At 44.1% G+C, this 15,191-nt stretch overlaps 1 protein-coding gene across 1 annotated transcript in view; it reads left to right on the top strand.

Annotated features, from left to right (window-relative positions):
- Positions 1 to 1,587: 1,587 nt before the first annotated feature.
- LOC311248773 (furin-like) overlaps positions 1,588 to 15,191 on the top strand; it is a gene marked incomplete at both ends in the record, with an annotated part of 62,045 nt that continues 48,441 nt past the window's right edge. Inside the window, 2 exons of the mRNA XM_084339604.1 lie at positions 1,588 to 1,716; positions 5,343 to 5,419. Of these exons, the coding sequence (XP_084195730.1) occupies positions 1,588 to 1,716; positions 5,343 to 5,419 (206 nt within the window). The remainder of the gene's footprint in view (positions 1,717 to 5,342; positions 5,420 to 15,191) is intronic.

Here is a 15,191-nt window from a genome sequence, read left to right as displayed (position 1 = left end):
TACCACGTGGAGAAATCAAATTAAATAATTAGACATTTTTGTTTTCTACGCAGATATCCTCTGAACTATTTTTTTGCCGAACCACTACTACCTGGGCGCAGTGATTTCATCACCTCAAAAGCCCTGTTTAAAAAAAAAAAAAACAGACCACGGACGATAAGCTGTGACGTTGCGCCCTATTGCTAGGATCTTCTTGTCCAATCATTTGTTTATTATTTTATCTTACTTTATATATATTATCTTTGTATTTAATAATTTTTACATTGTTATTTCTTGTTTATATATATTGTTCAAAATAAACTATTCATATCACATTCTCGTAATTTACATTTAGTCATTTAGGCTGAACGCTTTTATCCAAAGTGACTCACAAGTTCTGTACGACAGGTCAACAGGAAGGGTACGACTCTATCAGCTGAGTAACAATGTTCATCTAACAGTGTTGAAACTTGGGTGCTGCAGTGTTGTTGAGTGCAGAGTAGTAGAGACATATGAGTATAATAGTAGGTAGTAACATTTAACGTCATGAGAACACTGTGGATTTATGAGTAAAAGTATTGTTGTGTGTGTCTTGATTTTGATTTGGAAAAATTACAAACGCATCATTAAAAACAAATGATCATGACCAATTTGTATTCCTGAGGCTCTCACCTAAAAGCATAATTAAAATACTTATTTCCAAGGTGGTCCTCGATGGAAGACATAAAAACATAAAGACGTAAAAAAAAATTATAATAATAACCATAAAGACACAGCACCTATAGCCTACTAGGAAGCACTAGAGTACAGTACCCCCTGTCTACTAGGAAGATCTATAGTACAGTACCCCCTGTCTACTAGGAAGATCTATAGTACAGTACCCCCTGTCTACTAGGAAGATCTAGAGTACAGTACCCCCTGTCTACTAGGAAGATCTAGAGTACAGTACCCCCTGTCTACTAGGAAGATCTATAGTACAGTACCCCCTGTCTACTAGGAAGATCTAGAGTACAGTACCCCCTGTCTACTAGGAAGATCTAGAGTACAGTACCCCCCTGTCTACTAGGAAGCACTAGAGTACAGTACCCCCCTGTCTACTAGGAAGCACTAGAGTACAGTACCCCCTGTCTACTAGGAAGCACTAGAGTACAGTACCCCCCTGTCTACTAGGAAGCACTAGAGTACAGTACCCCCTGTCTACTAGGAAGATCTAGAGTACAGTACCCCCCTGTCTACTAGGAAGCACTAGAGTACAGTACCCCCTGTCTACTAGGAAGCACTAGAGTACAGTACCCCCCTGTCTACTAGGAAGCACTAGAGTACAGTACCCCCCTGTCTACTAGGAAGCACTAGAGTACAGTACCCCCTGTCTACTAGGAAGCACTAGAGTACAGTACCCCCTGTCTACTAGGAAGCACTAGAGTACAGTACCCCCCTGTCTACTAGGAAGCACTAGAGTACAGTACCCCCTGTCTACCCTGTCATCTGATGTCCTGCCCTGTGGCTGCTGAGCCATGTGCTCTTCCCATAATTTAGCCTTTACCTTTGTTTTCAAAATGAATCTGTGTCCATGTGGCTCACGTCTGCTCCGTCTGCTCCGTCTCCCAGGCCAGCCCGACACACCAGGACCTGAACTCCAAAGAGGCCTGGGCTCAGGGCTTCACGGGCAAGGGCGTGGTGGTCACCATCCTGGACGACGGCATCGAGACCGACCACCCCGACCTGCTCGCCAACTACGTAAGAAGAGTGACTTAAGGACAACAGACCCGGGTCAAATGTTATCAGCGAATGATCGAATGTTATCAGCGAATGATCGACTAAGCATCAGCGAATGATCGAATGTTATCAGCGAATGATCGACTAAGCATCAGCGAATGTTCGAATGTTATCAGCGAATGATCGACTAAGCATCAGCGAATGATCGAATGTTATCAGCGAATGATCGATTAGCATCAGCAAATGATCGAATGTTATCAGCGAATAATCGACTAGCATCAGCAAATGATCGAATGTTATCAGCGAATGATCGACTAGCATCAGCAACTGATCAAATGTTATCAGCGAATGATCGACTAGCATCAGCAAATTATCAAATAGCATCAGCAAATTATCAATGAATGAATGAATAGTTTATTTTCGGTCTTTGTTTACAACAAATCAAAAGCACACTTGTGTGGACTTACAAAAAGAAAAAAAATCACAAATGTACATTATTCAAAGTAAGCTCACACACAAAATCCAAACTCAATGACCGACAAAAGGAATAGGCTGAAGCACATGCTTGTTTTTTGCCTATCCCTTACAATTCTTACAAACTAAATATATCTATCTAATTTCACCAATATTCTTGGCAATTGTTGTTGGAAATAAATGCTCCGTGTTCTTTCCCATTACGTTTTTTTCAATGACAACTTCTAAGAATCAGGAGTGTACTCTGTTTAGGACATAGTCGGATAAGTAAAAATATCTTTGCTGAGAACTATTCCATGTTTATTCCTGGATACAAACGGCATGTAAGAATGTTTTTCTCACATTATTGGCACATTTCCACTGACCGTGTTGCCGGTGTTTCTTGCCAGTACCGTGTCTGTGTTTATTTGTTTATCTTATGGATCCCCATTAGTCTACACCCATGGGGTCCGAACACATAACGTACAACATTACAGGACATTACATTACAGTAATAAAAAAAAACAATAAAAACATAAGAAACACTTTAGCCTAAGTACATTCTCAATATCTTAAAAATGTCACACACAAAAAACACACAAAGGCTCCAACCACAAATACAATACTAACTAAACTAACTAACTAAACTAACAATACTAACTAAATAAATCAGTAACTCAGCTGTATTTCATTATTCATAACGGCATTTTTAAAACTTTTTCTTAAAAGTAAATTAGTTGCTGATCATCTTTATCTTTACAGGTATACAATTCCAGTGTGCAGCAGCTCTGTACATTACGGTTCTCCCTGTTAAGCCTTAAGGTCCCCCTATAGGGGGACCCTGCTTTTCTTTATCATAAATCGATCAATAGAGACCGTATTAGATCCCCAATTATCATATCATGGGGTATCATTGGAAAGCCACACTCATTGGCTACAACCCTGTGCAAAGATTTTCGAGATCGGCAAATGATTTTTTTATTATTATTATTTTTTTATTCCACGAAGAGCGACAACAAACATACATAATAATACACGAAAATACAAAATAAAAATATGTGACAGAAAAAAAAAAAAAAAAAAAAAAACCCTATGATACTAATATAACTGAGATGAAAAGACAAAACATTTTAAGAAATAAAAAAATCTTCCATTTACTTAGGCATGTACCTTTAGGCGAAAACGGTCTACAGATTAACAGATTATGTGCATTTGTTCTTTTTTATTTTATTTTATTTATCCTTTATTTATCCAGGAATGTCCCATTGAGATACAAGATCTCTTCTTCCAGGGAGTCCTGACCAACACAGCACACAACAAGTTTCAACATAAAACAGGGCATTAAACAAAAAACATACAATTCAAATATAAATATTCAAAAATTCTTGGTAGAGGTCGAGTAACATGAAGACCCATGGCGTGTCTGGTGACACAGCCATGTCTAGTATTGGTGGGTTGTAGTAGTTCTGACCACAAAGACTTCGGTTTACCAATTTTATAAATATTAAACAAAAATGTCACAAGGCTGCATCATGCCAGGCAGGCAGAAGGAGATGAGACGATAGAGGAGAGCCCTCTTAGGGAGGAGTTACTCCTCTCGCTCACGTACATTTTTCACGAGAGACGACGCAACAACAACACAACGCAGTGGAGTTTCAGGGAAGACCGGACCAATGTTCCCTGCGGACTCTTTTGCCTTATATTGGTCCTTGCATTGAACAGAAACGTGCGACGCACTGGCAACTCGGGAGTCCGTAGGACTCGTGTTTTCAAACAACGATTACAGTAGATTGTCGATCTTCTCTGCACCCGAATTGCCTCGTAATGGACAACAAGAGCCATCTTTAAATACTTGACCTGCAAAATATTTCACCTCCTTCAGTTGATACAATCTAATTGTAACTATAAGAGATTTGCCGGGGGGGGGACTACTAAACGGTAAATGGTGCATTTATATAACAGCTTTTATCCAAAGAGCTTTACAATTTTGTTCCTCACTTTTGACCCGTTCACTCACACATTCACACACCGACGGCAGAGGCGACCATGTTGCAAGGTGCCAACCTGCTCATCGGGAGCAGTTAGGGGGTTAAGTGTCTTGCTCAAGGGCACATCGACACGCTTCCCGGGAGGAGCGAGAATCGAACCGGGGAACCTCCGGATTACCAGAGGACTGCTCTACCTCCTGAGCCACTGCCCCCCCCCCCCTTGAGCCACTGTCGCCCCCCCTGTCGACTTACTACTGGCGTAGTAACTACGCTTTTGTGCATAGATCACAAGATCTCTTGGCTTATTATAATGCATTGCACGTCACAAGGCTTGTAGTGCAATGTTCTCCACCCGAGTTGCCTAGTAATAATAATAATAATGGGCAATAGCAATCTTTAAATACTTTACCTGCAAACATTTCACCTGCAGACGGACACAACGGGGTCGAGGTACGAACCCTGATACCATTATATCTGGAGGTTCCTGGCGGCTTCGATGATCCTGTTATCGAGGACCCCCCCCCCCCCCCCCGCCGTCTGAATCTCCATATAGATGAGAATAGAAGAGCTAGTGTTCTGAGGGAAATGGAGTCTGTTATGCCCAATAATACTCCTCTGACCCGAGGACGACGACGCAGCGGACGAGAGATCGGTCTGTAATTAGAAAAGATTACAGGCGTTAGGATGATCAAATGATCAGATGTAAAAAAAAAAAAAAAAAAAAAACTGAATAACGTTGGCCGCTTCTCGAGTTAGTCGGCGGCGGCGAGAGCACAATTATTTACGACGTGAATCGGTAATTACTGCAGAGGAAGCCGCAGAGGGAGAATAAAGGGGGTAAAGATTAAATAATTATTATTATTATAATAAACTTTAATTGTGTGGCGCCTTTCATGCAAGGATTGCAGCTCAAAGTGCTTCACAGCAGCACAAGAAATACATAAAACGTGCACATAAATTGGCCGATCAAGGGCAATGCATGACGTGCGGACATAAAATAAGTATAAAACAAGCATCAAAATAGAGCATTAAATCACGTCGTTCTTCCCATTAGGATCTAACGTCCCAATAGGCCTCTCTTGTTTTTTACGGTTTGATCGATAGACGGTGATAAAATAGCGAGATGGAGAGCAGAGGGAGGGAGGGGGCACAGAGAGGCGGATGAAACACTGACACCTGCGTGTTTACCTGCCGTGTCTCTGGCAGGACCCGGAGGCGAGCTACGACGTGAACGACGGGGACGCCGACCCACAGCCGCGCTACACCCAGCGCAACGAGAACAGGTAACTAACCCTAACCCTACACCCTACACCCAGCGCAACGAGAACAGGTAACTAACCCTACACCCTACACCCAGCGCAACGAGAACAGGTAACTAACCCTACACCCTACACCCAGCGCAACGAGAACAGGTAACTAACCCTAACCCAACGAGAACAGGTAACTAACCCTAACCCAACGAGAACAGGTAACTAACCCTAACCCAACGAGAACAGGTAACTAACCCTAACCCTAACCCTACACCCAGCGCAACGAGAACAGGTAACTAACCTGACCCTACACCCAGCGCAACGAGAACAGGTAACTAACCTGACCCTACACCCAGCGCAACGAGAACAGGTAACTAACCTGACCCTACACCCAGCGCAACGAGAACAGGTAACTAACCTGACCCTACACCCAGCGCAACGAGAACAGGTAACTAACCCTACACCCTACACCCAGCGCAACGAGAACAGGTAACTAACCTGACCCTACACCAGGGGTGGGCAACTTTGTATATGGTGAGGGCCACTAAATGTCCACACTCAATCTGGGGGGCCGCATTGTTTATCAGCAGTCCCGCCAGTAGTACCCCATCATCACTCAAATAGCCCATAATAGTCACAGATGTGATAAATAAGGCATATAAACTATTATAATTTGTTGTAACTTTGTTTTTTATTCCATTTCAAACGCATTTAGTAATGCTTAATTTCAACTTTATGAATTTATAAATACAGCTGAATTTGAAAGTATTGCTGTGTAACCCAAATATATACAAAAATGACCAATTATAATTAAGGCTTCTATTAAAATAAATGTATGAACTTAAAGCCCACTGCTCAACAAACACAAAGCAGCATTCCTGCTGCATTTCACTACAACAGTAAATGAAAAGTGCAATAATAAATGATTTTGTTATAAATGTATAAACTTGTATCCTGCTACTAAACAAACCATTCCTGAGTGCTTCATATCCATAACATGCATTTCAGTGTTATCTGAACACTGCAAAAGTAAACAAGTAGCCAAGTGCAATACTCGTCAGAATAATGAATTCCTTTTTGTGCAATTCTATTGACCCTTTATCAGACTGGCATGACATTAACCCTCAACCCCACAGTGGGTCAATAATGGTTCTGTCTTTAATGAGACACTTGTGGTCTCTCCTGTTGGCGCACAATAGAAGGAATGTCAACTCCAATGTTTGTGCATGCGATCTGCATCAGATGAAATAACATTTCATTTTTGTGTGTGCACATCCGTGCGCGTACTTCTGCTCAGAAAAGTGCTGGGACGGCGTGGTACCGCGTGGCATGACCACTGCACCCCTGATTATTAGTGACCCACAATAGATGGAAATTATGTTAGCGAACTTACCTGATGTATAATGCAGTGCAGCATTGGACACTCGACGCCACTCTGCCTTAGAAGCCCGGCGAATCCTGTGTGTTTTCCTTTCATTGCCGGCGCTCCATCGGTAACAACAGCGGACAGTTTATCAAACCCCCCATATTGCTGCACGGCACTTTCAACAGCGTTGAATATGTCCACACTAGGGCTGACCCCTGTTAGTCGAATAGTCGACTAATGGATCGAAAGGAGCCTAGTCGACTGCCAACATCTTAGTCGAATGCAAAAAATAAATAAAAAATTATTATAAAAAAAAAAAAATATATATTGGCCTGGGGCCGCATGGAGCGTCGGTGAGGGGGCCGCCAGTTGCCCCTCCCTGCCCTACACCCAGCGCAACGAGAGCAGGTACAGCAGCCTGGTCCAACTACCAAACCAGCTGAATTAACCCTTTCACTACCACACTACAGAGGGTTAACCCTTTCACTGCCACACTACCAAAGGGTTAACCCTTTCGCTGCGACAACACAGAAGGTTAACCCTTTTACTGCCACACGACAAAGTGTTAACCCTTTCACAACCACACTACAGAAGGTTAACCCTTTCACTGCCACACTACCAAAGGGTTAACCCTTTCGCTGCGACAACACAGAAGGTTAACCCTTTTACTGCCACACGACAAAGTGTTAACCCTTTCACAACCACACTACAGAAGGTTAACCCTTTCACTACCACACTACCAAAGGGTTAACCCTTTCACGGCGACAATACAGAAGGTTAACCCTTTCACTGCCACACAACAAAGTGTTAACCCTTTCACAACCACACTACAGAAGGTTAACCCTGGCTTTCACTGCGACAGTACAGAAGGTTAACCCTTTCACTGCCCCACGACAAAGTGTTAACCCTTTCACTGTGACAATACAGAAGGTTAACCCTTTCAGTGCCACACGGCAAAGTGTTAACCCTTTCACAACCACACCACAGAAGGTCCTTTTCACTACCACACTACAGAAGGTTAACCCTTTCACTACCGCACTACATACGGTTAACCCTTTCACTACCACACTACAGACGGTTAACCCTTTCACTACCGCAATACATACGGTTAACCCTTTCACTACCACAGTACAGACGGTTAACCCTTTCACTACCACACTACATACGGTTAACCCTTTCACTACCACACTACAGACGGTTAACCCTTTCACTACCACACTACAGACGGTTAACCCTTTCACTACCACACTACAGACGGTTAACCCTTTCACTACCACACTACAGATAACCATCTGTAGTGAAAGGGTTAAGGCTTCTGACAATGTGCAGCTGTGATTAAGTCGAGTGCAGAGAAGCAGATCCCTTTTATAAGGGAAGAAAAATGTAAAAGATTCTCACGGCGTCGCCTCTCTTAGTTCTTCCCCGTCCCTCACCATCTGTCCCCGTTCCCTCGTTCCCCGGCAGGAGTGTGACGACAGGAGAGAGATGTGCCCTCTGCGTGTCGCTAATAACTCACCGAGGGAACAGTGGAATACGGGCCGAAAACCGAGACAAAAACACCCAAGTATATATTTTGTACAGTGTTTTGGTCTTTATTCTTTTTCTTTCTTTCTTCGCTATCTTTTTACTTTTAACTTGTTACTGTGTGAAGCTCAACCTCAGGGGGCTCGTACAGAACCAAGCGTTTCACTGTAACGCACACGATGTACCTTATATGTGACAACAGCGCTCCATATGGCCTAAAAAGAAAATCTCAGATTATTTATTTTTTAAATCCGATTTACGATTTTAATCGTTTTTTTTCTCTTGAAAACTAGAGAAACGCCAAGGAAATCATTCAAATAACCTGTTTTTATTTGACACAAAAAAAATCAAACCAAGATGAATTTCCCTATTGGGATTGAAGTGCAAACCTTTCACCAATCTTCACTTACAAAAATAATAATATATATAGGGTTCCCTCAGTACCTCCTCCTCCACCCTCAGCACCTCACTGACCTCCTCCACCCTCAGTACCTCACTGACCTCCTCCACCCTCAGTACCTCACTGACCTCCCCCTCCACCCTCAGTACCTCACTGACCTCCTCCTCCACCCTCAGTACCTCACTGACCTCCTCCTCCACCCTCAGTACCTCACTGACCTCCTCCTCCCCCCTCAGTACCTCACTGACCTTCCCCTCCACCCTCAGTACCTCACTGACCTCCTCCTCCACCCTCAGTACCTCACTGACCTTCCCCTCCACCCTCAGTACCTCACTGACCTCCTCCTCCACCCTCAGTACCTCACTGACCTCCTCCTCCACCCTCAGTACCTCACTGACCTCCTCCTCCACCCTCAGTACCTCACTGACCTTCCCCTCCACCCTCAGTACCTCACTGACCTCCTCCTCCACCCTCAGTACCTCACTGACCTCCTCCTCCACCCTCAGTACCTCACTGACCTCCTCCTCCACCCTCAGTACCTCACTGACCTCCTCCTCCACCCTCAGTACCTCACTGACCTCCTCCTCCTCCACCCTCAGTACCTCACTGACCTCCTCCTCCACCCTCAGTACCTCCCCCTCCACCCTCAGTACCTCACTGACCTCCTCCTCCACCCTCAGTACCTCACTGACCTCCTCCTCCTCCACCCTCAGTACCTCACTGACCTCCTCCTCCACCCTCAGTACCTCCCCCTCCACCCTCAGTACCTCACTGACCTCCTCCTCCACCCTCAGTACCTCACTGACCTCCTCCTCCACCCTCAGTACCTCACTGACCTCCTCCTCCACCCTCAGTACCTCACTGACCTCCTCCTCCACCCTCAGTACCTCACTGACCTCCCCCTCCACCCTCAGTACCTCACTGACCTCCTCCTCCACCCTCAGTACCTCACTGACCTCCTCCTCCACCCTCAGTACCTCACTGACCTCCTCCTCCACCCTCAGTACCTCACTGACCTCCTCCTCCTCCCTCAGTACCTCACTGACCTCCTCCTCCACCCTCAGTACCTCACTGACCTCCTCCTCCACCCTCAGTACCTCACTGACCTCCTCCTCCACCCTCAGTACCTCACTGACCTCCTCCTCCACCCTCAGTACCTCACTGACCTCCTCCTCCACCCTCAGTACCTCACTGACCTCCTCCTCCACCCTCAGTACCTCACTGACCTCCTCCACCCTCAGTACCTCACTGACCTCCTCCACCCTCAGTACCTCACTGACCTCCTCCACCCTCAGTACCTCACTGACCTCCTCCTCCACCCTCAGTACCTCACTGACCTCCTCCACCCTCAGTACCTCACTGACCTCCTCCACCCCCTCACTCAGTCACGGTCCCTGCGATCCACAGACACTGGTCAGCTCTCCATCCCCCGAACCAGACTGCGGACCTTTGGGGACAGAGCTTTCAGTGTGGCAGCTCCCACCCTCTGGAACTCCCTCCCCGCAGAACTCCGCAACGCCCCAACTCTGGACTCTGTTTGTTACTTTTGTTTTTTGTTTTTCCCCCCTATGTAAAGCGACCTTGGGTCTTTTGAAAGGCGCTATATGAAACCAAGTTATTATTATTACTGCCGGGTTGCCACCAGCCTGGGGCTCTGCCAGGAGAGGTCTGGACCGGAGAGATTCATGGTGTAATGAGTTGCTGAACTCCAACCCACACAATCTCATCTGTTTTATCACTATGTACCAGAAATGTCACAAAAACGATTTCCTTCTTATTTTCGAGGAAAGAAATCCATAGTCTTCTCTTCGTACCGGAAAGCGTACCTCCTCCGTGAGGGACGTCTTTATGCACACAATTGTTGACCTCTGTTATTCACCATTTTATACAAATGATTTGCCGTAAATTTTAGAGCAAGCAAAGGTGGTTATATATGCGGACGATACAACCCTGTACATGGCGTCCTCCTCTGTGGAAGATCTGGGTGTGGCACTAAATAAAGAGCTACAAAAAGTAGAAGAGTGGATTAGAGCGAATAGAATGGTTTTAAACATAGCAAAAACAAAGTGTATTTTAATGGGTTCACACCATTATGCTAATTGCTCATCCAAAATAAAAATTAATGATGGGGGGAACTGAAATTGAACAGGTAGAAGAAGCAAAGCTACTAGGTATAACATTGGACAGTCATCTGAGCTGGTCAACGCTGGCAGGTGAAAAGATGCGACTGGCTGCCTCCTCGTGTACCGGAGGGGGGACACGTGATGCAAGGCTTCTATCCTCCCTACGACCGACCTGTGGGGGGGGCATATGCGAGCAACGTTCAAGACAGGGGAGGGGAGAATTGGAAACACGAAATTGGGATGGGAGAAAAATAGAAAATAAGGAGAAAAAGTGGACTAAAAAAAAAAGAATAACGTGGAGGAATCCCTTTTGGTCGCCTCAAACAATAGCTTAAAATCTCACACCTTGGTGAGAGCTGAGAGCCTCCACCTCTGTCTCTACACTGTACCATAATTTTGCCCTCTGTACGATAACTTTGTACGATAATTTTGCCCTCTGTACAATAATTTTGCCCTCTGTACGATAACTTTGTACGATAATTTTGCCCTCTGTACAATAATTTTGCCCTCTGTACGATAACTTTGTACGATAATTTTGCCCTCTGTACGATAATTTTTTACGATAATTTTGCCCTCTGTACGATAATTTTGCCCTCTGTACGATAATTTTGCCCTCTGTACAATAATTTTGCCCTCTGTACAATAATTTTGCCCTCTGTACGATAATTTTGCCCTCTGTACAATAATTTTGCCCTCTGTACGATAATTTTGCCCTCTGTACGATAATTTTGTACGATAATTTTGCCCTCTGTACGATAATTTTGCCCTCTGTACGATAATTTTTTATGATAATTTTGCCCTCTGTACGATAATTTTGTACGAAAATGTTGCCCTCTGTACGATCATTTTGTACGATCATTTTGCCCTCTGTACGATAATTTTGTACGAGTGTCCCCTCCCCCCCCCCCCAGTGCTCTCCCGGCTGGCCACGGTGAGAGCAGCACTCCTCTTAGCCAAAGCTCATTTAATCTACTGTATACGCACTTTGTACGAGTGTGTTTCACTATTAAGCCTCTTATCGATCATGACCATCCGCCCACGGCGTGATAACAATCTGCAGACGACCTGTTTTATCGTGAATCACACGTGATCCGATGCACACAGATTGTTTGAATACACCTGCTATGAAAACACAACTCTTTATCCATCCGATATCTGCTACCCGTCTCTCTGTCTGTCGCCGGCGGGGTCCACTTGCGGAGGACTATGTCCTCGTGGTTTTATTTTTGTCTTCCAACAGGGCGTTTGATGAGGTCAGGTTGTTCTCCAGCAAGTGATCATAACTAAAGCTGAATCACACTGATGACGAGTGGTCATAATCATAACTAAAGCTGAATCACACTGATGACGAGTGGTCATAATCATAACTAAAGCTGAATCACACAGATAACGAGTGGTCATAATCATAACTAAAGCTGAATCACACAGATAACGTGTGGTCATAATCATAACTAAAGCTGAATCACACTGATAACGAGTGGTCATAATCATAACTCAAGCTGAATCACACTGATAACGAGTGGTCATAATCATAACTCAAGCTGAATCACACTGATAACGAGTGGTCATAATCATAACTAAAGCTGAATCACACTGATGACGAGTGGTCATAATCATAACTAAATCTGAATCACACTGATAACGAGTGGTCATAATCATAACTAAAGCTGAATCACACAGATAACGAGTGGTCATAATCATAACTAAAGCTGAATCACACAGATAACGAGTGGTCATAATCATAACTAAAGCTGAATCACACTGATAACGAGTGGTCATAATCATAACTAAAGCTGAATCACACAGATAACGAGTGGTCATAATCATAACTAAAGCTGAATCACACTGATAACGAGTGGTCATAATCATAACTCAAGCTGAATCACACTGATAACGAGTGGTCATAATCATAACTCAAGCTGAATCACACTGATAACGAGTGGTCATAATCATAACTAAAGCTGAATCACACAGATAACGAGTGGTCATAATCATAACTAAAGCTGAATCACACTGATAACGAGTGGTCATAATCATAACTCAAGCTGAATCACACAGATAACGAGTGGTCATAATCATAACTAAAGCTGAATCACACTGATGACGAGTGGTCATAATCATAACTAAAGCTGAATCACACAGATAACGAGTGGTCATAATCATAACTAAAGCTGAATCACACAGATAACGAGTGGTCATAATCATAACTAAAGCTGAATCACACTGATAACGAGTGGTCATAATCATAACTAAAGCTGAATCACACAGATAACGAGTGGTCATAATCATAACTAAAGCTGAATCACACTGATAACGAGTGGTCATAATCATAACTAAGCTGAATCACACTGATAACGAGTGGTCATAATCATAACTAAAGCTGAATCACACTGATAACGAGTGGTCATAATCATAACTAAAGCTGAATCACACTGATAACGAGTGGTCATAATCATAACTAAAGCTGAATCACACTGATGACAAGTGGTCATAATCATAACTAAAGCTGAATCACACTGATAACGAGTGATCATAATCATAACTAAAGCTGAATCACACAGATAACGAGTGGTCATAATCATAACTAAAGCTGAATCACACTGATAACGAGTGGTCATAATCATAACTAAAGCTGAATCACACAGATAACGAGTGGTCATAATCATAACTAAAGCTGAATCACACTGATGACAAGTGGTCATAATCATAACTAAAGCTGAATCACACTGATAACGAGTGGTCATAATCATAACTAAAGCTGAATCACACTGATAACGAGTGGTCATAATCATAACTAAAGCTGAATCACACTGATAACGAGTGGTCATAATCATAACTAAAGCTGAATCACACAGATAACGAGTGGTCATAATCATAACTAAAGCTGAATCACACAGATAACGAGTGGTCATAATCATAACTAAAGCTGAATCACACTGATAACAAGTTTACCAATAAGGGCCTTAAAAAATTTACAAATACCAGTGTGTGTTGCGCCCTCCATCAGCGAGGACCAACCAAGCTTCTCATGAAGGACACAGTGATCAGAGTGTCGTGTCCATCATTAGTGATGAATCTGAGGGCAGAGTGACGGAGACAGAGTCCAAGGATTCGGTAGGACTTCATGGTGGTTGAATCACGCGCGTGACTTGAGTTTTTATTACAATTCTAACCACGCAGATGTCTAAAAAGAACACGTCGTAGGAGAAGAAGTCGAGGAGGGTTTTATGTTGTTGTGTCTTTTTTTTTTTTTTACTTCCATGTTCTTCGTCTGGCTTGCGGTTCTCGCGTCGTCGAGGGTCCTCGGCCCCCGCAGCCCCCCCCCCTCCGAGCCCCCCCCCCCCCCCCCCCCCCCCCCCCCGCAGCCCCTCTGACAGATCGTCCTGTACCGCTCGTTCACTCTGCCCACTCCCAGCGGCTTCCTGCCAGGCTTCCTGATCTGATTAGAAACGGGCTCATCCCAATCCAACTAGGGGGGGGGGGGGGGGGGGGGGGGGGGGGGCATTAACCCTTTCACTGCCGCACTACTAAACGGTTAACCCTTTAGTGAAAGGGTTAACCGTATGTAGTGTGGTAGTGAAAGGGTTAACCTTCTGTAGTGAAAATGTTAACCGTCTGTAGTGTGGTAGTGAAAGGGTTAACCGTATTCAGTGTGGTAGTGAAAGGGTTAACCGTATGTAGTGTGGTAGGGTTAACCTTCTGTAGTGAAAATGCTAACCTTCTGTAGTGTGGTAGTGAAAGGGTTAACCTGCTGTAGTGTGGTAGTGAAAGGGTTAACCTTCTGTAGTGTGGTAGTGAAAGGGTTAACCGTATGTAGTGTGGTAGTGAAAGGGTTAACCTTCTGTATTGTGGTAGTGAAAGGGTTAACCTTCTGTAGTGTGGTAGTGAAAGGGTTAACCTTATGTAGTGTGGTAGTGAAAGGGTTAACCGTCTGTAGTGTGGTAGTGAAAGGGTTAACCTTATGTAGTGTGGTAGTGAAAGGGTTAACCATCTGTAGTGTGGTAGTGAAAGGTTAACCTTTGTATTGTGGTAGTGAAAGAGTTAACCTGTAGTGTGGTAGTGAAATGGTTAACCTTATGTAGTGTGGTAGTGAAAGAGTTAACCTGTAGTGTGGTAGTGAAAGGGTTAACCTTCTGTAGTGTGGTAGTGAAAGAGTTAACCTGTAGTGTGGTAGTGAAAGGGTTAACCTTATGTAGTGTGGTAGTGAAAGAGTTAACCTGTAGTGTGGTAGTGAAAGGGTTAACCTTCTGTAGTGTGGTAGTGAAAGGTTAACCTTCTGTAGTGTGGCAGTGAAAGGGTTAACCTTCTGTAGTGTGGCAGTGAAAGGGTTAACCTTCTGTAGTGTGGCAGTGAAAGGGTTAACCTTCTGTAGTGTGGTAGTGAAAGGGTTAA

This window comes from Notolepis coatsorum, assembly GCF_963971535.1.
Source record: "Notolepis coatsorum genome assembly, contig: SCAFFOLD_1075, whole genome shotgun sequence".
Taxonomy (NCBI): domain Eukaryota; kingdom Metazoa; phylum Chordata; class Actinopteri; order Aulopiformes; family Paralepididae; genus Notolepis; species Notolepis coatsorum.
The sequence above is the reverse complement of the archived record's forward strand: the minus strand, read 5'-3'. Positions and strand labels throughout refer to the sequence as shown.